Raw genomic sequence first — 26334 nt, 5'->3', positions numbered from 1 at the left:
GGTCCTCAGTGACAGGAAGTAAAGCCGGGACTACGCAGCTCCACCTCACATCCTGACATTTGCTGAGCAGAATTTAAATCCCTTCACATTCTCTGTTATTATAAGGGCTGTTGACAGTAATGACAGTAATGAAGGCACTTTGAGGTGATGTCAGTTTGCACATGTTGAATAATTTCAACACGTTGGCACAATTTATCATTGGCATGATTATTGTAAAAGGCAGAAGTAGCATCTCTCCCTCTAAAAGGTGAACACAGTGAAGTCCAGAACTGTCTTCATCTCAAATGATCTCAAACTCAAATGACCTTTCACAGGATTTCAAAGTAAAAGTCTCTTCTGTTTGTCATCCACAATATAGATATATATTTATAATAATAACAATGAAATCAACTGTAATTAAAACAATATATACATATGCAATAGATTTATTGATGTGATAAATAAAAAAGTTTGATGAATATGATTTTATTTTGTGCTATGAATAATGCATTTTAATTGCAGGGAAGACCATCGTCCATAAACCTAAATCTAAACTTGTATGTGGTTAAATACTCTAGAGTTGTGATTGTATTAAATGTGAAGGATATCTCCTTTTTCAGTGTTGTTGGCACAACATATAAAACCTGAGTAGACACACATATCAAGTGTCTTCACTTCCTTCTTCCCCTTCATAGGGATATTATGTTCACTCTCTGTGAGTAACATTGATTATTTCAAAGCCAAAACAAACAATGATGTTACGTGAACAGATTTGGAGAAGGCGACATGTTCACGTTTGGCACGAGGCGTTACATGACACAGCGCCACACTGAGAGCGACGAGGTGTACAAATGGGCTTCTCTTCCCGTACGCCCCCACCCTCCCTCATAAACCACCTCCTGCACTGACACTCTCTTCCTCTGCCCTCGCTCGGGCTGCAGGCAGTGGAGGGAGGTGCAGAGCAGCCAGCCATCACAGTGAATTAGAGTTATGCTTGACATGCAAAGGAGAGGCTCCAGAATGTGACAACAGCTGAGTTTTAAAGTGAAGCTTTTCTGCCTGAGGGGAGAGGAATAGACGACAAATAGAACGCAGCGTAACTGTGAAACCAGTCACCTACTTTTGTTGCCACTGGAAAACAAGGACCTGTTATGCACTGGCTTTTGTTGAAGCGGTGGCTTAGAAAGTGATGCCTTCAGTAGATCGATGTGTTAATCAACATATTTGTGACAGTATGAATCATCGTTATTGTGCGTCAACACCCATGTATTTATGTAAAGAGGAAAATGATTTTCCCCAATTTACACATACTAATATTTGCATGATATTCATATTCTTATAATCCAATGAATAGAATAGAATAGAATAGAATAGAATAGAATAGAATAGAATAGCTCTATTATTCCCAGTGGGACACGTTGTTAATTAAAACAGGTCAAATCAAAACCCATTGATTGTAATTGAAACACTCACCTTGTTAAAAGGCCAATCGATGAATGGTGACTGAAATAAATGAGTATTTCAAACCAAGGCTAAGAAAGAAAGAATATTTTAACATCAGAGGTTATAAAAACGTTTGTTTGTGCCTGTTCACCTGAAATAAAATACTCAAGTATCACAAAGTGTGTGGTAAAAAAAACATCATTTGGCCTCAGGTCAGTGCTGATCAAACATTACACTGAAGATGAACTCGTTGTAACCTCATTCATTTCGACTCTGGTCCAGTTTCGAGACCCACGAGTCATTTCTTCAACAGAGGAGTTCATTTGTGTGAGTGAAGTTTGGCCTAATGTTACATTTGTGTTTTCTTTGACACCTCTCGGTCCAATGGGAGTATCACATGACAACTCCGAAGCTCAACATCTCACCTTTCCTGTGACTGTGAGTAACCTGACGGAGCTTTCAGTGAAATGAACACGACACTGCACGCGGCCTATTTTTTTTTTTTTTACTCAAACCGGTTACAGAGTAACATGGATGAAAGACGTTTTCAGCCACACCCCCTGGAAATTTAATATAACATGATGGTGAGAAAGTGATGATTCAGTGAGGAAGAGGAACTTCTAATGAAGTCCAACAACATCTGTACTTTCAATAAAAAACAAGCTTATTTATAAGAATAAGCTTGAACAGCTTGTTTAAGTGACCAGCAAGATTATCAGGGTGAGTCAGCTGACTCTGTCCTGGTTAGATCTGCTTAGAGGACAATAAGGCCATTTTTATTATTTATTTATATGAGATACAGTATGTTTGGGTGTGATGTGTTTAAAACAGCAGGACATTCTCACACATAAGCCAGAAATAACACCAAAGCAGGAGCATCCCTGAAGAATAGCCAAACTGAATCCACTGCTGCCTCCATCTTGTGTCTTAACTACTAATTTGAATTTAAAAGTACCAAACAAGACAGCAGTAACGTAGTTCTCCTGTGGAGCTAAAAATGTGTGTGAGCGGTTCATAAACTTGAAGATATTGTACCGTACATTTAAGCAGACATCATTAAGGTGAGCCTTTAGTCAAGGTCCAGTGTGGAAGATATAGTGACATCTAATGGTGGGACTGCAGATTGTAAGCCCTCCTCTCACCGTGACCTTCCTCAGGTGTGCGTCAGGGAGCTACAGTGACCTCCGCACACCAGAGAGGAAGTTGTTTTGCATTGCATTTGCATCCTAATATCCTGCCTCGAAATCCAAAAGAAGCACTCTGTCACTAGTTGGTCAACATGAAACACTCTGTCTTACATATGAACTTTCATATAAGTGACTTATTCTGAGGCTACGAAAACCAAACAATTTGAGAATATTTTAAATGTTACACACTGGATCTTTTAAGTTAAGTTAAGTTAAGTTGAACCGGCGACCCTCTGGTTACAAGTCAAGTTCCCTTTCCACTTGGCCACAGGCTGCCCTACAACTACAGCTACAACGTGTTACTTTATATAATTATTATAGAATTCACTTTCACGTCGACCTGTTTGCAGCTGTGTTACTGCTGCTTACTGTCTGTCTTGACATGAAATGAATCACGTTCTGCACGTCCTGAGGGCCGGATCTCAGCAGACATAGGGCGATATCGCCAGTCCATCGTTGTGGAATTTTCTATATGTCACAAATGTTGTAGGAATTACGTTAATGAGAAGTAAACATTCCGTACATGCAAGTGTATGGAAGAGGATTAGGGCCAAATAATTCTTTTTTTTTTTTTGGAAACTTCTCAGATTATAGTGAGAATTCTGACTTTTTTTTTTTTTTGTATTTTTCGAATTTTGTTTCCAAAATAATATTCATATGTGTCGCTAATCCTCTTCTGCACACACGTCATTAGTCTTCACTGCTAATAATCTTTCATTTAAACCAGCCCATGCACCTTTGCTCAGACAGATGTCAGCTCCACCCCTCAGCACTCTGACTGAATGGTACCGGGAGTTATTTCCACAGTGGGCGGGTCTCACTCTCATTGGCTTTAGGACCCAGTGGCTCCTTTAGTGAGGCAGGCAGCGGCTCAGCTCTCAGACTGAAGCAGACAAAGGCGAGGGGAAAGACGGCGTGCTCCCATCCTGCAGTGTCGACTCACTCACATCCACTCCCACACTCACACACCCACACCCTCACTCTCACTCCCTTCACTCCCTTCACTCCGCAAGCAAGCGACGCAGGTAAGTGCGTGACTTAGTGGGATTATCCGCAGACTTGTGTGATTTAAAGGGGACATTTAAGTCGTGTGATGTGACAATGTTAAAGTTGAGATATTACAGAGAGGAAGGAAGCACTGGAGGTGATTACATGCAGGTGGATTGTGATGATGATGATGAGGAGGAGGAGGAGGTGTGGTGCCCCTCCTCTTTTTTTTTTTTTTTTCTTGATGGAAAAACTTGAATTTTGAGCCACTGCCATGTGGCCTCACTCATCCTCCTCCACAAATAAAACAGTTGTAGTGTAACTGACCCTTTTGTGAATGTGATGTTTGGTAGATTTTGGTAGATTGTGGGTGAATCAGATTTGGTGGAGAGCTTCTCCACGGCCGGACCAAGAATTGATGAGGCCCTGAGCAGAATTTGATTTAATCCTCCTTATCACCATCGTCAATACTTGATTATTGTCAGTTTTGGATCATTCACACATCGTCGGCACCGAGAATTGACCGAACCAGAAGCATTTTTTTTTCCAAGTTTTTGACGTAATATTGCATTTTTGTATGGTTGTCTTTACCTTTTTTAATGTAACCTTTTTTTAAAAAAAATGTGAGACATTTGAGGTGTTTTTGGGGCTGTTTTATGAACACTGGGGCCTTAAGCAGCAGCAGCAGCAGCAGCAGCAGCAGCAGCAGCAGCAGCAGCAGCTTGGTCAGATTGAGTGTTGGGTGGGTGGCTCAGCGAGGAGGAACACCAGAAATATCCTGACAGTCACTGCAGCGATAATGAACATGTGGGTCAGAGTTAATGATCAAAGTCTGCAGTGTGTTGACCATCAGCAGATGATGATGATGATGATGATGAGCAGCATGGGATGATACAGGGTTCCTGTCCCAATTATTCTGGCCAAGTAATTGCCATTCGTTCTATAATTGTGATAGTGAAAATGTGATAATGCACAGATTTGTTCAATTGGGAAATCATTAATGGGCAGAGGCTTCTGTCCATAATCTACGTCCATTTTGTTTCTCTCAGGAAGCTTTTACAACATGTGCATATTTTATAAAAGCACAGATGGGAAGCATTAAACATTACTAATGTTACAAGAAGTTCATTTTAAATCATGAGGTCTGACTGACTCCCCCTTGTGGCACTTAAAAGTAAATCACTTAGACTGTATGTTGGCCAGGTGGGCAGTATTTAAAGTCACTCGCGCATAATTATCCCCCAAAATCGACTTATTGTGAGTAATGTCATTGTGATGTGTGATAAAACCAGAACTTAAGGCATCTCCTGTAAGCTCAAGATCTTAATTGATGTCCTCTCTTCGTGCAAGCAGTGATGAAGGTGATGATGTCACACTGAAGGGAGACAATGGACTGTCCTAGTTGATGATCCAGTGGGGAAGGGTCACAGTTAGCTCTGCCCATTAATGCAGCAGATGGGCCTGGAACCTGGCCTTTGTCAGCTGAGGAGCAGCCTCTATGCTGAAGTCCCTCCCCTATCAGTGAGCCTGTCATGAAACCCCAGTCAGTCAGTCAGTCAGTCAGTCAGCAGTATTACCATGACTGGGTCATATCCTCCATCCCTGCATTACATACCAACCAATGATGGAGTCAGTAACACAGATAAAGCATTATGAGACAGCATGTGGCTGATTTTTTTTAAATGCATGAAACAAAATGGGGTGAGCGTCACATGATGTAAAGTATAAAAAAATGAGCTAAAAGTAATTAAAAATGGTTGTTTGTCAATATGTAGTTGATACACCTGCTAATAGTTTCAGCTCTATGTAAATGCATTGAAGCACATTCAGCGTCAGTTTTATTCAAGCACCTAAAGAATAAAAGAATTACTGCACATAAAGTGTACAATTATTTCACAATAGCTACAGAAAATGGATTTAAATATTTGTAATGCAACACACCAAATACCATAATGATGCTATTCAGATTGACGTTAAACCGTGATGACTTTGTATAAATGATATTAATGGTAAAAGGTGTTAATGAGCCACATGTCTTGTGAAATGTGCGTGACACCATCGCTTTATTCTGCTGAATATTACTTGTGATTTTGAAATTATTCTTATTTAAATGAACAAAGTAAGGAGATAAAACTTCCCTTTTTATGTGGATGTGTGTGTTTTCTAAAGTTTTTATGGCCAAGATTGTGACCATAGCATGATATATTATAATTTTTATAGTATGTAAAATTGGTTGATTGCTTAACAGTTACTGTATCCCTGCCATTTTGAAAAGTCACAATCCAAATCCCAGTGTTTTACCATGAATACAATCAATTCAGTGTTTTACTATATGCTGCATCCTTGTTTGCCTTCCTTCCCCAGACTCTTCGGAGCTGGTCACCACCACCCCGCATCCGTCACAACCATCACAACTGTCCGTCATCATGGAGCTAGACTTTGGACATTTTGACGAGCGAGACAAGGCATCCCGTACCCCGCGGGGCGGGCGCATGAATGGTCTCCCCAGCCCTACCCACAGCGCCCACTGCAGCTTTTACCGCACACGCACTCTGCAGGCACTCAGCAACGAGAAGAAGGCCAAAAAAGTGCGCTTCTACCGGAACGGCGACCGCTACTTCAAGGGCATCGTGTACGCCGTGGCCAACGATCGATTCCGCACCTTTGATGCCCTCCTGGCTGACCTCACGCGCTCTCTCTCTGACCACATCAACCTGCCACAGGGCGTCCGCTTCATCTTCACCATTGATGGCTCACAAAGGATCTCAACACTGGATGAACTAGAGGAAGGTAAGCGTTGTTTTAGCTTGTTAATCAGGTTTAATGCATGTTGGATCACTTCTTTTGTATTTCCAGTTTTCTGAGATTTGAGGTCTTAGCTCTGCCCTCTAGATTCCTGTGCTGTAGAAACATTCAGAGTGCTTTCACACCAGACCTGTTTGGTCCACTTTAAACCGACTGAGCTGTGAAAGCTCATCCAAACTCCGAACAAGTGAACTCTGGTCCGCCTGAGAATGTGGGTCTCAAGTGAACCCTGGTGGAGATCACTTACAGTGGGAAATGCAGTGGGTTCCGTTTTTGGTCCTGGCCAAACGATGAATGGGGTTTTCTTCTTCCTCATGTCTTTTCCTGGTCAGTGCTCGTTTTGGGTAAAACCAAACCCAATGAAAGTATGACATTTTTCAACCTTCCCCGCCCGAACAAACCGATTCCCCTGGACTACCCTGGTGTGAATGCGCCCTCAATCTGAAAGGTTTCTTTCAATGCATTAAAACATAAAACTAAACACCATAAAGCTTTTACACATATTTAAATTGTCCCTGGCAGATCCTTAAATCAATTTAAACATGGAGTCTTTCTGGGATAATTTAAGGACCTGATCAAATGATGCAACTTAAAGAAAAAAACATCTATAGGAGGACGAGATGAACTGCAGCTTCGTTTGTCAGCTGTTCAAATAATGCTCTGCACTTGCCAATCAAATCTCATTGATGCCTTTGGCTCCATCACTACACCATCCAAACGTAGCTCTTTGACAAGACTGTTCCTCGACAGCAACAACATCAACTGCTCCTTCCATGTCGGCCATTACAGTAACCAGTAACCAATCGTCTTTGGTCTCAGAGGGACGACCAGAACAAGAAGCGCGATCATCACATGCTCGGATTCTTGTCGTGTAAAGATGCCAAAGATGATTTGCAAACGTTTGTGCCAACTGAATGAATTAATTTCTTGGCATCTAACGGGGTGGTTGTATAGAGCAGCGCCTTACACTAAGCTGGTAAACTATTTAAGAAGAGCACACATTTATAATGTTCTTCCATATTTGCTGATTCCTGTTTTTACTCTGGCAAATCCTTCAATCAATTTAAACATGGAGTCTCTTTGGACTAGTTTTAGGACAAAATGATGCAACTTAAAGATTAAACTGCTGGAACAACAGGACTTTTTGTGGAACTAAAAGACGACGCGCGGCGCAGTTTGTCTCCAAAGAGACGATGACCTCTGAAACTTGAGCTGCTGAGGAGAGATGGGCGTGTGTGAGGGTTGGTGGGTTTGTGTGTTGTACATGCATGCAGGGGGGCATTGCATTGTGCTTCCTGTTAGGGGCTGTAATTAATTGCTCAATCTCATCTGCACAATGTAATCCTGTTGTTCTGCCTTTTGTCTTTGCTGTAATGTCTCCACACTTGCCCTAATTGCTGCCTTCTAAATTACCCCACCCTTTTTTTTTCTTTTTTTGCCAAAACGTCTCTCCATCACTCCGCTGCCTTTTGTCTTTACTTTGGCTCCTCAGCACAATCTGCTGGAAAACTGTAAGGTAATGAATGACGAGGAAAATTAAAGATGAGACCGATGGTGTGATGATGCTGTCGGAGAATAATTAGCAGTATATTGGGAAATCGTCCGCTTCTTGTAATGTGTCCAAACAAGCCAATGACGCACAATTTCAACTTTAAAATTGTGATATCTTTATTTCAAGAATAAAACGATCCATGATCACAAAATCACAGCACAAATTTCATGTGTCTCAGAATATACTTGACAGTATATCACACACGGGTTATATTCTCATTTATCCCAGTGATGTTCTCACCACAATACAAGAGGGATCTATTAAGTTTAGTTTGTGTTTTTTTAAAGATTAAAAAACAATATTTGAAACGGGGACAATAACATATTGTCACCCAGGTCGGGAAAATAAGACGCCGATAATTATGACACCATATACAATATGAATTAAGCTTCATCAAAGGAGAGTCACTCTGTTGTGTCATTAGATCAATTTAAGATGAAATCTAATGTACTCGAGCTCAGTTTCTCCCTCTGGTGTTGACGTTTCATAAATCCTGGAGGTTGAGATGATTCTGATCCAGAGACGCCTCTGGGACTCTCGGGTGTCAGTTGAATAGCTTGAATGAGTTACATCACACTAACCCCATTTCTGTCACCACCTCAGGGGAAAGCTATGTTTGTGCCTCAGAGAATCTCTACAAGAAGGTCGACTACACAAAGAACGTCAATCCCAACTGGTCTGTGAACGTGAAGGCCTCGGCGAACCAGAAGAACATGCAGGCCTACGCTGCCCGAGCTGCGGGCGACCCCAGAGAGGGCCGGGACTTTGTTCGACCCAAACTCGTGACGGTGATGCGCAGTGGCGTGAAGCCGCGGAAAGCCGTGCGGGTTCTGCTCAACAAGAAAACGGCTCACTCCTTCGAGCAGGTCCTCACCGACATCACCGAGGCGATCAAGCTTGAGAGCGGCATCGTCAAGAGGATCTACACGCTGGACGGCAAGCAGGTCAGTCTCGCCTACATCATGTTTCCAGGTCAAAAAGGTCTTCTATAAGGTCATAATGTGCAAATTTAAAATTCAAATGGACCTATTTCTGTGCTTCTGTTGAGCCCAGCACAGAGCCCTTTGTTGTAGGATGAACTGGAATAAAGACTGTACAGTACGCCATGTATGCGAAACCAACAAAAGGCAAATGTGCGGTTTGAGATGAGAGCAGTTTGTCATTTATAAATTCGCCAACATGGGAAAAAAGGTAAAGGTAGCATGTAACCAAATTGTGAAGCTCAAAGGCACAAAAGTGCAGCTTGTAGAGGACAGGTTGTCATTGTCCTCTCCTAACATAAGTCAACAGTGACACAGCAAGTCCATGAGAACAACCTGAGGACACAATGACCTTCATTGTTCAGTCTCCTGTCTTGTGGTTCAGATCATCAGTATCCTGTCCTCTGGTCTTTGTCAGCTTTGAGGCCATCTGCAAATTCTGCTTTCTTCACCAAAAGCCGAGCCCCTGTATTGTTGTGTTTGATCACTTTGTCCCCTTTGTTAGCATATTTGCACTGGTGCATGCAGGTATTCAAGCAACACGCTGAGAAAATGTTCACATGCACAACAAAACTCAATCTACTCTTAATTATTCGCAATTCTTAGAACAGCGTGATGAAGAACCAGCTTCCAGTCACCTGGACCCTCATCATCAATTCTCTGTGTGAGACCCATTTTCCTGAGTAGTGTTGCCGTTTGTCTGAGTTTGCTCATGGAATCCTTTTTGACTTTTGGAGCCAAACCGAAATATGGGGGACATGAAATACTCATGAGAGGAACCTGCAGCGAAATGTTTCCATTGGCAACGTGCGCTCGTGTCCTCTTTAATATGCACTAGAGTGTGAGTGAGATCATTCAATAAGAGTAATATATTGTGATGCAATTAATTATTTTTTGTCTCATGTTCAGGAGATTAAAACAATAATCAACATTTTATTCAATCTTTAACAGACTGGCAATTGCTTTATTGCAATAATGTGGCAATTGATTTTTATTTTCTATTATTACGGTTGGTTTCCGGTCACATGGTAAATAACCCCTGGTTGATGGGGAGTATTTTACCTGAAGGAGCAAGATGAGGTTTTGCTTTTCGTAAAAATGAAGAGCAGGTTTGAGCAGCGCTTGTGTTGCAAAGATGGTTTGTCACGTAATGCAAAGTGCGTTCATTGCACATTCAAACAGGAGATCACTCACGATAGAGAGCCAAGCCAGGGCTAAAAGTCTGAATGTATTGTTATATAGCATATGTTGTATTTATATTAAGATGTATAGACTTGAATCAGGACACAGATGTAAGATTATTTGGAACAAAAGCCCAAAATGGATGGAAAGTCAATCAATTGCTCAAAGCAGCTCCCATGGGAAAGCATTTGTTATCTCCACACACAGGCTAAGCTTAAAGGACGTAATGTTTTATTAATGTTTGGCCACTTTGATGGACCAAACCCGGGGCCGGCCACCCCGCTGGGTGACCGATTTGTAAGCGCGTGGGGAGTGAACGACCGCAGTATATCCTTAATAATGTCAGGATAATGGTGACGCATGTTTCCCTGCATAACTGTGTTACTGTGGTGAATCAGTGGAGGTTTGCAGACTCTTGTGAATGACATGGTGCATGAGACGCGTGTGTGGGATACTGTATGTATGCGTAACATCTGTTCCCCAGTCCTCACTTTGATATGGTTAAATGTTCACTAATTCTCACACGGGGACCTTTGGTCCTGTATTATTCATTGCAGATGGACTGGGGGACTCTTGTGTCCTGCTGAGCTCTTGACGGTGATGCACTTATTCTTTTAACTCCTTATTAACAAAGGGCTAAAATCACATGTCCTGGAGGAATTGGGTCTTAATGCTCTCTCTGTCTTACACATGAGAGCAGCCTCGTCATCCTGAGTGTTCTACTGGTGCTAGTACTTTAGGAAACATTAAAACAATGACATCTTTATAAGGTTCTTCTTTCTTATATTGCCGACATGATATTTTGAGACAAATTAAGCTTTGTTTCTCATGTATAACCGAATATAGATTTAAATCATATTGTAAGGAGATCTCTTCACCATCAGTGGGGGGAAGAAGAAGAAGAAAAATGGCACATTCAACAATCTCCACACCCACAACAGGCTCTTCCTCAGGCTTTCCCAGTCGGAGCATATCAATTATGTTCTAGTTTGAATTATTTTATCATTAGTATCTATTGATCTCTGACTCGTGCTGGGAGGCGACCGCGTGTGCAAAATGCTGCGGTGCCTTTGTGTGCAGACTCGGGCACGCTGCAGCTGCTCTGTGGTGGAGGTGATATGGTAGAAGAAATATTGATGCAGTGCCCGCCCCTCCCTGACTCTGCGTTCATCCTCCTCCTTCCCATTCCATTGCAATAGCTGCTGGGACCGGTTGCTAGGAGACCACATCTCCGGCACAAAGAGAGCCCAGCTGGTGTGGACCGGTCTGTCAGATACCACATCCTGTTGTGGATGTGCGAGTTTACAATCAGTGCAAGATCAAACGCGCGTCACGTCATAGTTTATGAACGCATGATGAGTTGATGGAGATTAGTTTGTGTTGAAAAGGTGACTCGGGTTGTTTCTAGCGTGTTCTTTCTTCCGTTTTGATTCTCCGGGGTTCTTTAGTGATGTCTAGACTGTAAAAACAGCAGGCCCTCCTCCTTTTGTCAGTGAGCAGAATCACTCCAATTTCCCCCTCAAACACTGGTGCTTTTCACGTCCCCGGGAAGGGTGGGGCCAGTGGATCCTAGAGTCATTTTCCTTTCTAAGAGCAAATTAGGATCATTTTATTTTTGCTGATAGGGAGCAATTATTCCCTCGGCTTAACAACAAAGAAAAGGCCGTTTCTTGATTTGCCTGCACTGTTTCTAACGGCTACGTTTTAAACCAGATGGGTTATTTAATTGCTGGCACCCTAGTTTGTATTCCTTCTGGGAGTGAGGTGTCTGCACAGCAGAATTACACTGATTTTGTTGTTTTGGGCTTCATCACAACTGCACGATGGACTGTTTTTTTTTTTTATTTATGAACGCCAAATATATCAAAGCTTGTGTTGGTGCGGCATATGTCCTCATGAATCCTTGGAAAAGATTTCCTATTATTCTGCACTGGTTTGAAATAAATGTTTTTATTCAAGGCTTAAAATTACCGCAGACGGGGGGGGGCACGCTTCAGGCACAAGGTCACACTGTTATTGTCAGAGAACAAAAGATCCCAGTTTGCTTTAAAAGTTAACAAGTCATGTTCACAAGGAATTCACTCGGTAGCAGATGGAGAGAGTCTGGGGTTCAGGGCTTCTTAACAACTTAAATACGTTCAGTAATGGGGGAAGAAAAGTCAGCTTTTTTTTTCTTTTTCTGCTGGTTATCCGCACTAAAGCAGTCTGCCTGCTCTGTGCCGTGCAGAAGCAGTTGTCATGGCGATAGGCTTCACTGTAATGGATTCAGATGGGGACAGCGGTTATATTAAGCTGAGTGTGCTCTTTGCATCCAGTCTTACCTGCTTGCTCTTTTATGTCGGCAACAGCCGCACATCAGTGCCACACACACACACACACACACACACACACACACACACACACACACACACACACACACACAGTATTTTACAGCAATAGACTGTCAGGCTGATGAAGGGGCGTGGCCTCCGTGATTCCACATCTCCACCAGAAGCTTATGTGCGTCCTCTGCGCCTCACAAGCTCCTCGTTCCTGCACTAATACCACATCAACAAGTGAGCATGACCCCGGGGGGGCGGGGTTTAATAATGTTAAGGCCACATCAGTCAACCAAATGGAAAGCCTGCTTCCTTGGGGTCGGGGAAGGGGAGTTACAGCAACATCAGGCACCAGCTGCTCCCCTATGACGGTGCAGATATCGATGTCTCACTGGCTCATCTGTGCTAACGTTAACTAGCTTCAGACACGCGGCTGCTTCTGCATCAAGGTCACCAGCAGGTCAGGAAGGCAACTGGTGACGACAGGAAATCAACGCACATCGACTGTTGGTGCCCAAATGTGGACAAAATACAGGGCTTTACGTCAACTTTACACATGAGGCGTGTCGGAGCAGGGCAACAAAACCTCGGCTGACAGATAAATGCCTCTGGTCCCCGTCTGCCCTTGCTCTGCTGGTGTATACACGCAAACGCTCCCTCAGTGATTGGTGGCCTTCATCCACGTTTGATTTTTACTGTGTTCACACACCCGTGCTGTAGTTAAAAAAATAAAAAATAAACCTGTTTTATATTGTGCTTGTAATTGTTAAAGTCTGATCATGGAACAGTAGATGTTCTGTGGATGAGGACTGACTGTTTTTTTCAGTGCTTGCATTTGAGACACTGTTCAGAGAAGCACAAAATGGAGACTGTGTGTGGTTTAGAGAAATATTCCACCCAGTGTAGCGGCTGATATTGATCAGGTGTGTGTGTGTGTGTGTGTGTGTACAGTGAAGGAAATTGTGTGGGAGTTTCCCCATGGGTTGAAAAGCAAGGTCTTATTTATATTTATATATTTGTGTTTCAGAGACTAAATAAATTAGATTTTTTTTTTCATTTATTCAAAGTTCCATTCCACTAAACGAAAGTATGTTAATTAGACAACAACGACGAGGACAGAAAGAACAGTTTTGGAACAGTTTAGCACTATTTCCAGCTCATTTTGTCGGAAAATAGAAAATAAACTTGGCTTTGCTAATCAGAGATGACTCGTCTGTGGTGGATTTGATTCTCCTGACTCATCGTGTGCTGACCTGATACTTCCTTTGCCTCTTTTGTCAGGTTAGATGAGCCGCTCAGGTCAGGGCAGCGCGTCGGAGTGTGACGACGCAAAACTCGACCGCTCTACTTCCGCAGCACAGAGATCAACTGTCATGACAGTGAGGAGTCAAAGTGTAGGGAAACTGGACCTCGGGGGATCATCGGTCTCTCATTTATCAGCGCTTTAACTGTGACACTGAAAGGATGAGCTGAGGTCCAGACACGTCAGCTATATGTCTTGGTTTTTTGAGTTGGTTTATTTTATTTCGTGGTTCTCAGGAGGTGATTTTACAGCTGCTGAGGCAGAGATTAGAGATTGGCCCGGTGGTGGGCACCTGGAGTCTGTAGCGAGGTGTAAGCAGGTGGCTGTCGTCGATACGGCCGAGTGACCTTTTCAAATCATGCGAGGATGCCGCTCAACTTGAATCCAAATGTTGCCCAGCTGGCCTGCCCTTTCTTCACTGCAGCCATGGTTCTAAGAGATGCTGGCATCTTCCTTGTGACACGGCGTCACTATCAACTTCACACCGATGCACAAATACAAATGAACCCATGATGGACGTCCCACACAACAAGGAAACACTGAAACAATTGTTGAAACTATGCAATTGGCAAATTACAAAAGCTTTGTATTTAATTATTCTGTGGAAGTTAGACACTGTGGAACAAGATCTCAGACTGTATGAATCATCAGTACCTGGTCAGATCACTAGTGATCACTGTGGGGAACTGAGTTATTGGATCTTAGATTGGGATTTGATGTTGATGCTCAGGACTTGCAGGTAATTGTGTCTCTGTTTCTTGTTTTCAAAGCCTTTATCTGAGCAAAGAGACATATTATTATATGTTCAGTTTATATGCGACAGTGTGAGATTTCGATAACGTTGAGTAAAAAATATGATATCACAGTTCATGCACCGTACTATCAAAAAACAGCTGACTGACTCAGATTTAGAGGTCATTTTACTCAACATTCACTCACCTGGTTTTGACAAGTCATCAAAACGGGGTCATACCTTCGGCATGGTATGATGGGAAACTTTAGCGGTTTGACTCTTTTATACCATGATAATCTCTGAAACCACTTAATGGCCCATTCCATGTTGTGCACCGTGTTTTGGATTAACAGTGTTTCTAAATTAAATTTGTAATTGTTGAGGACTGAAAGACGGGTGGATTGAACCCGGTTATTCTGGCGAGGTTTACCTTTTCAATTGTGTTACTGGGCTTTAAAATGTTCGACATGCTTTGTCTCGTCCGTCAAAAGCAAAGTAAATTTCAAACTTCTTCAACACACAGAAACCAACAGAGATACGGAATGTTCTTGAATTTCTAATGGAGATTCTGTTAAGAGAGAGATTAAGGTAACGGTCTGTTGGATAAACTCTTTATCCTTTTAATCGGCTCTGTTCTTAAAGCCATGCAAACATGGACTGGTCTCCGTTTGCCAGGGAGTCTCCTGCACCCGCTGGCTGTGGGGCTAAAAGGAGCATTTCTTCCTCATGCTTTTTTCTTGATGAACTGTCCGCTGCTGTTACTGAAGCACAACACTTCTAACCTAATGAAAGTAACATGTAGCTAATGTTCCCATAATGAATACAAAAGAAAACCCAAATGTGCAGCCTGTAAATTAGCCCCGGCTGGAAAACCAATTAGATTTTGATCCCTGGAGTCAGAACACCATCTCTGTCCCTCAGCGAGGTTCTTGTGGGACACAGTAAAGGGTACAGCTGTTGGATGCCACGCCACCGAGTCACCACCGCACACTTTTAGCTCGTCTAGCAGGACTGAGGACCAACATGGCAGCTGCTGGGGTGGGGTGTTCCCAAATTATCTGCAGCTCATAGTTGGGATGTGTATCACAAAGGACGCCATGATGCGTCTTGACTATCCTGGCGACCGTCCCAACAAAGGATAATCTTTCAGTGCGTGGACTCTTCACACAAACCCACATACGGGTTCACTGAGAACCGGTGTTGAAAATTAGGAAAACCCCAGAAAGTGATTCAATGACTTCATCATGACCCAATAATTCAGGTGACAAAGGACGGATTTCAAAAGAAGTTGAAAGCTGAACTGAAAATGAGACCGAGATGCTCTGTAACAAATCTGCACCGGGGAGGAGAAAAACAGGAAATGGCGTTTTTAGTTTGAATGGCTTTAGTGGGCGTGTCTGGGCTGGTAACAGGGCAGAGGAGAAGGTGTGGCCCAGAGACATCTGTCCACTAAGCAGGCCATATTGTGTCAACAGCTGCTATAGTGAGAAGCCCCTGGGAGGGGGGGGGGGAGAAGGTTGAATCGTTTAAACATTACAGTGAAGGTGTAACCGTATCTTGTGTTTGGTTCATTTCTCTACCTTTTTATGTGTTTTGTTAATGCAGCTCCTGGAGCTTTAAGGCATGTGAACGAGTAAAAGGCAGCGTCTATTCCATCGACTCCTGCGGCTGATGAAACACAACCATGACTTTACTTTAACTCCGCACAAGGTCACATGTTGTGAGCACATCGTACGTGGTGCTTTCTCTGCACTGCAGCTGCAACATGGTGTCGGTATTGTCTTTTAAATGCATTCAATTATAAATGATCAACTCTTGGTTTTGGTAGCTCTCACAGTGCGACGTCTATAGGCTATTTAAAGGGATTATTGATCAATAGTTCCATAATAACCTCCATAAAAACTATTGATACCACCAGAGACATGTGCTCGTATAATGAGAAGAACCAAAAACTCATGTTTGGTTTAGCATCATGGGATCAGAGATGTGTTTGTTTGTGTCCCTGCTCCACAGGTCACCTGCCTTCAGGATTTCTTTGGGGAAGACGACGTCTTCATCGCATGTGGACCAGAGAAATTCCGTTATGCCCAGGACGACTTCTCTCTGGATGAGAACGGTTGGTGCACGTTTTATTCATCGCAGAATAATTCAGCCGTAGTTAGAATAGTTCTGTCAATGTATAGTGGAGTATACAGAAAGTAACACTACACCCTTCTGTGTTTTGTGAACTAGTCTTTTCTTTTTTTTTTTATGGTAGTGATCTGGCAGTTTAGTGCTGCAGGAAACACTAGAACCCTCGTGTGTGTGTGTGTGTATATATAAAAAAGTCTTGTTGAAATGGGATTTTTCACCACGCTCATAAGATAAGCACTTTCAAACACTCTAACCCAACCACATCGAGACCCTTTAAGTTTTTCAGAATGTCCTGTATATCATCAGTACAAGTTCATGAGTTCCACTTAAACCCAGTTATAGACGCGGTGATTAACGAGCCGCTCTGTGGAGGCTGAAGTAGGTCAAGGCATCGAGCTGAAGGCCAGTCTGGATTGTTTTGTTTTTTTCTTTGGCTAAAAAGTCTTCAGACAAAGAGACAAGACCAGGGCTAATAATCGTTAATATTGGCTTCATGCATACCTTATGTTATCTTTTTGTTTTCTAACCCTGTAGCACAAAAGATGAAGTGTATTATTTTGTGTTAAATCACAGACAATTGAAAGGTATTCAATATTACAAACCCCAATCTTAAAATGTACTACAGAACAATCCTTGAGGGAATTAAGAAGGTTAGAAGATGTCATTCAATCTAAATAATGTTATGGAAACTGTCATGTGGGCGTATATACTCTGGGATCCTGTGGTAGCCCTTGAATATCATAATCGGCTTTTATATGTGTATGTGTAGCTTCGTGCTTATTTATAGGGAGGAGAAAAATTCTGAATGTGAGAGGGAATGCAGTGGGTGAGAGGAATCTGTTATCAGCAGCCGGCAGCAGGGAGAGGAAAAGGTAGAGGGAAAAAGAGACATTAATCTGTCTGGTGACAGGTTTAGGCCAGCTGATCCGTCGGTGCTGATACTGCTGCGAAGTCAAGGAGAGAAAATGTGAAACCAATCCACCGAGTGTGTCCCTCGTCTCTCCCCAGACCAGGAAAAAGACCCTATTTTTAACAGTCCACTTTCACCTAATGTAAATGCACTTGATATTGTATAAATGTCATTTAATCTAAACACCGCGCTCATGCAGTTCCACAAATCATGTTTCCTTCACTCCGTATCTTCCCCTACTCCCTTGTCACATCATGTTAGGATGGAGATGGCAGTTCACTTATAACGATCTGGGTCCTTATTCTTTCTGCATTTTCCCCCAGTGGAACCGACGCTAAATTGTTTCACTCGCTCTCTAATAACCCTGCGGCAATGCTGCATAAAATGGCTCCAGACATCACTGGCTTTTCTCAGTGCAGCTGAGGAAGAGCGAGCCATGTCCTGTCTGTGATACTCCATATATCACAGCTGTGTATACATCTGGATGATTTTCTGCTCAGTGAAGAGAAATATAGAAAGTTCATCTGATTTAGAGCTTATTTTCATAATCGATAAATAAAATAAACCCGGTTTCCATTCAAATTACAGCAAATTTGATCCAAATGTTCCCAAAAAATTGTCAGAAGATGCACATTTATACATTTCCATCCACTCATACACTATGTAGGATTTCTGCCACTAGGGGTTTCTCAATGAAAACACTAAGAAAAATCACATGAGAATTAATGTCTCGAGATCACAGAATAATGAAGTTGTTATCCTGGGAAAGTGGTCCAGTAATGAGGCACATGACGCGCGGTCAGCTGACTATGGTCTTGGTCAACCCACATGATGGGAGATAAATCCGTGCCTCCTGTATGGATGTGTTTGATTAGTAGCCGGTGTTAGCGCAAGAACACCGGAAGTTGTTTGATTCCTTCACAATCCGTGTGATTATGAACCCGACACAATTATCTGACAAGATAATAAGACAACGAGCCTTATTATCCCGGGATAATGAATTCACTATAAGAGATAACGGACAGAGAAACTGTAGCGGCGACCATGGCCTTCCTTCCTTACGCCCTTTAAATGGAAATATGGACTTCTATGCATTTAAAGAGTGTTGGGAACCATTTGGCTCCACCCCTCAACCAAAAATATTAGGGCTGCAACTAATGATTGTTTTCTCCTGTTTATTTGAAGCAAAGAAAGCAGAAAATGTTGAGTTAAGGAACTGAAACATCTGAGACTTCCTTAATCGTGCAGAAACATTCCATATCTTTAAGAGAATATTGGGAGTTTTTAAGTCTAGGTCATCACAGAGGAAGGATAAAAGGGCACACCTGTACAATGGGACTAGTATTGTTGTAGTAATATTTGTTTCTTGCAGGTAAGTGAAATGAAGTATCTGCTGTATAGTCACGTGATTCTTAAAGTCATTCTTTTGTCATTAATGCTTTTTGTTTTTGGCAGAATTATAAAATATAGATTCATAGATTTAAAGAGACGTGGACATGGATATACATGACGGACACGTTTACCTGCAGCAACGGCGTCACGCGTCGCTGAAAGGGAATGTACGTAGACGCACTCGCGGTGACGACTGTAGACGAGACAAGCCGCCAGTCTGAAGTACTGTCAAAGGCGTGGTGCCTCACCTCGGAAACAATGGAGCACAAATGCATGTGTGTGTGTGTGTGTGTGTGTGTGTATCCAGTGGTGTGTGAAGGTTGAGAGAGAGAAGACAGACATGGTACCGATCCCAGGAGATGGAGGGAGGACAGAGTATAATTAGCATCAGAAGTGGGAACCAAGCGGGGGTGGCGGAGGCTGGAGAAGAAGCAGTGTGTGCAGTCTGTCTACCCTCATTAATACACTGTATACTGCGTACATATTTCATAAGATAAATGTGGGCTAAAACAAAAATAGATTCAGAGGTCTGATATTTGAATATAGGGGTGGCAATTACAGGATACCTCACAATACTAATAACATCACGATACGATGATTCTGTGATACATCGCGATATTGTCCGTGAAAAGTTAAGAGTGCAGGATTCTCTATTTATTCACAACATGGAGACCAAAGTGCATGAAGTCTGTGTGTTAACTTCCGCCCAAGTTTCCCTCATTTATTTGTGCAGCGCCACCTCGAGGAGGCACGAAGTAGTGACGCTTGTTTTAACTTGGAGGTTAATTAAAATACAGATCTTTGTCTTGGCATATCGATTATCATGTTGCACATGGAAGGATCCCGATATCAAATCTTCTACAGGGTGCGACAGATGTTGTACACTGAATTAGAACCAACGTTCCACAACTGATCGCTCATTTGTTTAATGCCATATTTTGTTTGTTTTCCCACAGAATGCCGGGCGATGAAAGGAGCCAAAGCTCAGCGTGGTTCAGTAAAGAGTCCAGGTCCAGTAAGGCGCTGCAAGTCTCCTGCTGAATCAAGTGAGCCATTTATTCTCTCACCCACACGATTAGCCTCCCTGTATGATCTTGGGCAAAGCCTTACCTCTCGTCGTTAGATGGATCCAGTCACACTGGTGTCTGTGGTGAATGACACTGCAGCTACATTCACTTTTCACTCAATGTTAGTTAAAGAGAAAGCTCATAAATAAAGAGTCTTCATGGGCAGAAACATGATGTTGCACTTTCCCACATTCGCTGCCTGAGTGCTTCTAATTGGCCACTGCTTGACTGTGAGTTGTGAGCGAAAAGCCACATTAACATTTACTCTTGGTATGGGTTTCACCTCATTCTGCTTTTATTTTTGTAGCGTCTTCTGAGGCTATGCAAACAGCTGCACTAGTGTAACGTGATGTACGTTTTCAGGTGTGTTGGTATGACCCGACGACGCTCAAACATCAACCTTCATCCCACTTTTACACCTGATATGTGGTGAAGTCCAGTCTTATCTAATGAAATTCATTATAATGATAATCAGTTTTTTACACCATGAATAAAATATGCACATATACACAGTGTTTTCTAACATTTCTGCCCATGCTTGAATATTTAATGTTGAAAATGTTAGTAGTTACATCTTTAAACCGTTCGAGGCTTTTGTTCGTTTTACTAACAAAATAAGTCCACGGTTGGTGTTTCACACGGCTTCACATGTTACATGGTCGGTGTTGTCATCTGCAGCTCTGCAGGTTCCCTCAGGCCTCCATCTGTGTTTGAAGGTTCTATTGATCATTGGTTTTATTGACGACTGGGCTTTAACACAGCAGATGGTCAGTTAACATGCTTTTGAAGAGCATTAAACACCACTGGAGTGTCCGGGAGGTCCGGTCATTCACTGGGACTAGTGAAGAACGTCGCCTCCTGTGGATCGTTGTAGGGTTAAAAGAATTAAAATCAACTGCAGCTTATATAACACTTATTGATTTATGAAAAATGAGCCACATTGCTATTGAAAAGTGAGTGTGTCATGGGATCAAATACAGTTTGTGGACATGATCATGATCACCACAAACTGAACGGAAGTCAAGTTATTAAAATACACATTTATTAGGGATTATTGGCACAATATCATTATAGGCTGATTTTGGCTTTAAAATGTATGATGGGAAATAATAGGCTGCAAAAGCTGCTCAATCCTTGACTTCTCTGCTAGCGCCCCCTACAGTTTTTTTTTTGCGTCCCTAACATTTCAAATAATTTAAGACCAATTTAAGTTGAAGTGACTCTGGATAAGAAAATCTCACTGTCCCTTTTGTTTACTGTAAAGTTAAGATTAAAAGTGTAAAAATATAAATAAGTTAATATTGTCAAGCGTCTCCCGCCCACTTGTTCCCAGGGTGCACTGGGTTCAAAGAGCGGTGTGCGTTTAAAACCGTCTTGGACCTGGTGCTGGGATGAAGGCCCACAGTGACGATGACGCACAGTGATTTCTCAAAGTAACAGTAACGACGTCACGCTCCAGTGACTCTTCCACAGAACGTGAATAAATCTCCTAAGTGTAGAAATCTAAAGACTGGACATTAAATGTGGGTAAAGTGAAAATGTTATTTCCAAATTCTACCACAAATGAATGTTGCTGTCCTCGCTCACATCAAAACAGTAAGATCTTTTCTGGAGTGTCGTACAGCAGCACTATCCCTTTAATGTATTTATGTCGCTTGTTAAGTCTACTTTTGAATAACTATTTATCCGAGTGTTTAAATGAAGCCAGTGTGTCTCGGTCTGTTGACAATAAAGCTTTATTCACGTTGTATTTTCAACTGTGATTGGCTCAAACTTACACAGGCCATCTGGCTCTTAGTGCCTTTTATTGAATGCTTTTCATCTCTTACAAACAAAACCCTTTTTAACATTGGTTGAAACACTCCACTACATCACACTGCACCACTCTTGGATATAAACACAATGTTCCACACAGAGGGACGCCTAGCAACGTGGCAGGACGCAGAGTGAGTGAATAAAATGTCGTCCAACAGCGGCCAGATGAGGCCACAGTTCAGGAATGACTCTTGTCCGGAGCCAGGAAAGAAGGCTCCGGCTTCTTTTACACACTTTCTAATCCTCTCCTCTGTTTACCTCCTTCTCCCCATCCTCTCTGATGTGTGGCCTCGCTCAGCCAATGGCACGGGCTCCAGCAGCCAGCTGTCCACCCCACTTTCCAAGCATTCCCCCACCTCCACCCCCACCAGTCCAGGCATCAGCAACAAGCAGAAGGTACCTGCACACGTCTTCTTCTTCTCTTAAGCTGGCGTCAAGTCAGCAGCACAGGAACCTGTTAGTGTGTGAGGGGAACGGACCCGACCCGACCCGTCCCCAGACGCTGTCAATCAAACATGTTTGCATTTATTTGAGCCAACACTGGACACAATCGGGTCGTGTGTTCTGATCACTGACCCAGCTGCAAACTCATGCTGCCAACAGCCAATGAAAAAAAAGAGTAGGTGGCACACAGGAAGTAGTGTCGGAGGGAAAGATGACAGGAAGTAGCGGGAATATGAAAAGTTGTGTAGTGTCTTGTCTGCGGCGATGACTGCGGCTGCTGTAGGTTAAACTAAGGAAAAGAACTATTGAAACAATGACAATCCGATGTCTCTTACAGCCACTTAGTTGCCCAGAGTGAAAAAGCTTTGCCTGGATGATGGAGATTCAAAACTTATCCACCAAAGTATGAAAAAGATTTCCAAAAAGTTGATATTTTCAGATGCATCCGCCCTGTTTTTCTTAATATCCATCATTTTAATGCTCATGTCCAGTGTGTCGGGTTAATTGGAAGTGGTTTTCATGAGTTTGCTGCAGTTCACAGTCTCACCATTAGATGTCAGTAACGCTTACACACTTTTCTCCCCTGTTGTGTTCCAGGATCTCTACCTGCCCTTATCTCTGGATGACGATAACGATTCCCTGGGTGAATCGATGTAGACTCCCGCAGCTTCTCGGCCTGAAGTTTTTATACCTTCCGCTCACAGTGCCACCTGTTGTCTCGGAGAATCCCTCCACATCTCTTTTTAAGGCCTTAGCCGACGCGACACAATTTGCTGCTTGACGATGCCACAAACCACTTTTTGAAAGCAGTTTCGACCAAATTTGGGACACTCACGCTCACCATTGTTCAGACATCATTTCTACACGCAGGTCAGACTCGATTTCACACAAAAAAAAAATGGGTGCACACGCTCACGAGGCCACAGACTTCACGGTGTCCAAACAAAATTCACTTTGGTTTTCTGACATTTTGTTGAAGCATGTCACATCATTTCAAGCAGCAAATTGGTATTTTTAGGGGTGTTAGACGAAAGCAACGCCGCTTTTGTATCGCTTGTATTCGTGATGTTCCTCCATGTCTTACTGTCTCTCTGCGCTCCATGGTTAACGGTGTGAAAGGTCAACGGGTTCCCTGTCAGAGGGAAGTCGAGCAACTCTCTGTAAATACTGTGTATAGCTTTATCCACCATAACTTCTCTGTCCATTGCTGTGCTTCCGTATCTCCACCAAACTCTCTTGCCTAACATAATACAGGGTATGATGAAAGAAGCAACCAAAATGGAGTCCCTGTACTGAGGTTCACTGGCCTCCTGGATGACAGTTCATGTTCCCAGCTTGTATTTATTAGAGGAATTGAAGCTAATTAATAATAATTAATAACGAGAAAACAAAATCCGAGTTTCTAAACCATTCAAATCCACACTTTTAGCGATCTGTCCAGGCAGAGACAAAGGGAAATCTTCATGTTGGTGTTTCCTCTATTTTCACCCTCTCCGTGTAGAACAATAGGCATAACATAAGTATGTGTTTTAGATGGTCACAAACTGTGGTGCATGGTATCAGTGAATGACCACAACACTAAGGACCTAACAACAACAACAACAACAACAACAACCAAAGGATAAAAAACAATTAGGCCACGCATTACATATAGTTTTGTTGTCCAAGTCTGAGTAAAGTCCCCGTTTAGAAGTTTCATCGTGACACCACCACCACAGATGGTGATGTGTTTGCAGTATACGACGTGTGACGGTCTCAAAGCCAAAGCATGATTTTTAGACTTGAAGACCGCGTGTGTTCCGTTCCCAGAGGCAGCACACGCGTGGAGACTTATGCATGTTGCTTTTAAACGCATCGAAAACGACGATTTAAAAAGATTCAAATCATGCTCATCCGAGGGAACAAGCTGTAGTGGGATCTCTGCTCTTTCTTTGCATGGCTCAACATAGTTCGGGGTGGGTTTGAAATTAAAAAAAAAAAAGTCTATTCATTTTTATCAAGGATTGTTTTTCTACTCAAGCCTCTGTGTGCAACTCTGTTTTTGTAGTTTTTGTCTCTGAAAATCTGCCCAGGAGAGTTTTCTCAGGTTTTGCAGGGAATCAAAGCTGAGAAATCCTCTAAATTGGACGATGCTTAAGCACAACGCAGGGAGCCACTTATTCTATACATCACAGCAACAGACACTTTACTGTCTCCTTGCCGGCGTTCAAATCGTGACCACAATTAATTTCCTCGATGTTCTGATGAAAATGCTGCACGTGTAGCGTTCATTGAATTAACATCTATGCATTCAAATTGAAGAATAGTTGAGTTTAATGTAGAGTGTGACCTTTTTATACCTACTAGAATAATAAGAGAAGGGACTGACGTTTTTTTTTTTGTTTTTTTTTAATTGCTTACGCGACAAATTACAAACAACAAAAAAATCTGGTGTACTGAGTTACACTTCTCTCCTGCAGGGAGCGCTGTCACACCAGCACAGCAGCTTAACAACATCAGCAGGGACACTTCACTTTACCCACCATTTTGTACAAAATGCCACAGTAGTTGTCGTTTTTTCCTCCAAGCTTTCAGTTTTGTATAACCTCACATGCTAATAATGGTCTTTTTCTACATCTTATTACAGCGTTTTAAACATTAACACAAGATGTTGTCTCGTGTAAACGATGGACGGTGTCACTTCATCACCTACAGTGGTGCCTCTTTTTATTTCTTTATTATTATTATTATTTAGTTTTTTAGATAACTGTCGTTTGATAAATAAGACCGGACGTGGAAGGCTTGTTCTTTGTTGACAGCAGTTTGTAAAACATTTTAAATGTCTTGACTGAGGAAGTTTCCAAATGCATTTTGGTCACAGGACACGTTATTTTGGTGTAAATACGCCCTTCTGATCGACTAAATGACCTTTATTTCTTGGGATATTACAATGTCCTTTTTTTGTGGTATTTTGCAATGTCACAGTGGCTTGTTTCAGTGCTTCATTCAGTGTTTTAACCGGTATCCTTTTGCAAATTAAAACTGTTGTATTTCACACTTTTGGTCTTGAATTGTCATATTTTTCTCTCCTGATCAAAGTGAACGATGCATAATCGTCCGTTTCATATCAGAGCTGGAATAACTGCGGTTTCCTCTCCACTTGTGTTTTAGTTTAATATCTTATATAAATAAGCTACTTATGACTAAAGGCCGGAAAGAACGTGTGCATATACAACACAAGCCTGCTGAATCACCTAAAACGATGAAAATAGTCAAAACACAAAACCCCCGTTGTCATCATCACCATGGTAACAGAAGTGCTTCTCGCATCAGCAGTGGCCAAACATGATCATGTTGACATGCCGTGCTCTTTTTAAACTATTCTGACTAATTTACACCCTAAACCGATGTGCTTTATGAATTAAAACAGTTTTTTTTATGAAAACAAGCCCATGACTGACTGTTCCAGTGAATTATAATTACAAACATGCTTTTCTTCATGTTTCTCTAGATGTTTCTAAAACATGTAAATGGCTTGTTATCAGGCTTGTGCAGTGCTTGCTGATGAGCTGACTATTTAAATCAGGGAAACATCAAAATCATGCATCTAGTCAGTTATTGTAATATTACGGATATTTAAATAGTCTTATTGCAGGTTTGTTACAGCATTTTGTGCCAAATGTTTATTTTCACTGTAATGTCCCTGGATGTGACATAGTGGGCCTTGAATACAACAATTTGGCTGTAGCGCCCTCTACTGCAGCAAATCTGAACATATAGATGCTTTGTACCAACACATACTGTACAATACAATATGAAAGGCCTGTTATCTACTGGCTACAGACTGTGTGTCCTATGATTTGACATTTATAAACACTTTCATGCAGCGTTAATGTCAATAGTTGTCCGACTTAGTTGGTTTTCTGGGGGCAAAAAAGCAAATATTACTAACTGTGCAGGTGAAATAACCACAAAACAAAGTGATAATCCACCAGACAAAATGCACAATAACACAAAATCAACTCTATCTCATAAGAAAATACATTGTATTATAATAATTCATATTATATATTAGTATATGTTTAGGGTCACTAGGCTTTTCACAACCACAATATTACTTTTTAT

At 42.1% G+C, this 26334-nt stretch overlaps 1 protein-coding gene across 1 annotated transcript; it reads left to right on the top strand.

Moving 5' to 3' along the window:
• The first annotated feature begins 3482 nt into the window (after nucleotides 1-3482).
• Nucleotides 3483-25264, top strand: LOC122779981 (neuronal migration protein doublecortin-like). Its single transcript, XM_044042725.1, has 7 exons — nucleotides 3483-3634; nucleotides 5961-6386; nucleotides 8557-8897; nucleotides 16483-16585; nucleotides 19861-19950; nucleotides 22085-22182; nucleotides 22828-25264. Exons 2-7 carry the CDS (start codon nucleotides 6023-6025, stop codon nucleotides 22885-22887), a joined length of 1056 nt encoding a protein of 351 aa, XP_043898660.1. The 5' UTR covers nucleotides 3483-3634; nucleotides 5961-6022; the 3' UTR covers nucleotides 22888-25264.
• Nucleotides 25265-26334: the final 1070 nt, after the last annotated feature.

Source organism: Solea senegalensis, linkage group LG13, assembly GCF_019176455.1.
Source record: "Solea senegalensis isolate Sse05_10M linkage group LG13, IFAPA_SoseM_1, whole genome shotgun sequence".
NCBI lineage: Eukaryota > Metazoa > Chordata > Actinopteri > Pleuronectiformes > Soleidae > Solea > Solea senegalensis.
The sequence above is the reverse complement of the archived record's forward strand: the minus strand, read 5'-3'. Positions and strand labels throughout refer to the sequence as shown.

Excerpts from the sequence above, each read along its gene's own strand:
- LOC122779981 (XM_044042725.1), top strand. The coding sequence starts at position 6,023 with ATGGAGCTAGACTTTGGACATTTTGACGAGCGAGACAAGGCATCCCGT. Across the intron at positions 8,898-16,482 it reads ACACGCTGGACGGCAAGCAG|GTCACCTGCCTTCAGGATTT; the intron begins GTCAGTCTCGCC and ends CCTGCTCCACAG. Across the intron at positions 22,183-22,827 it reads GCATCAGCAACAAGCAGAAG|GATCTCTACCTGCCCTTATC; the intron begins GTACCTGCACAC and ends GTTGTGTTCCAG.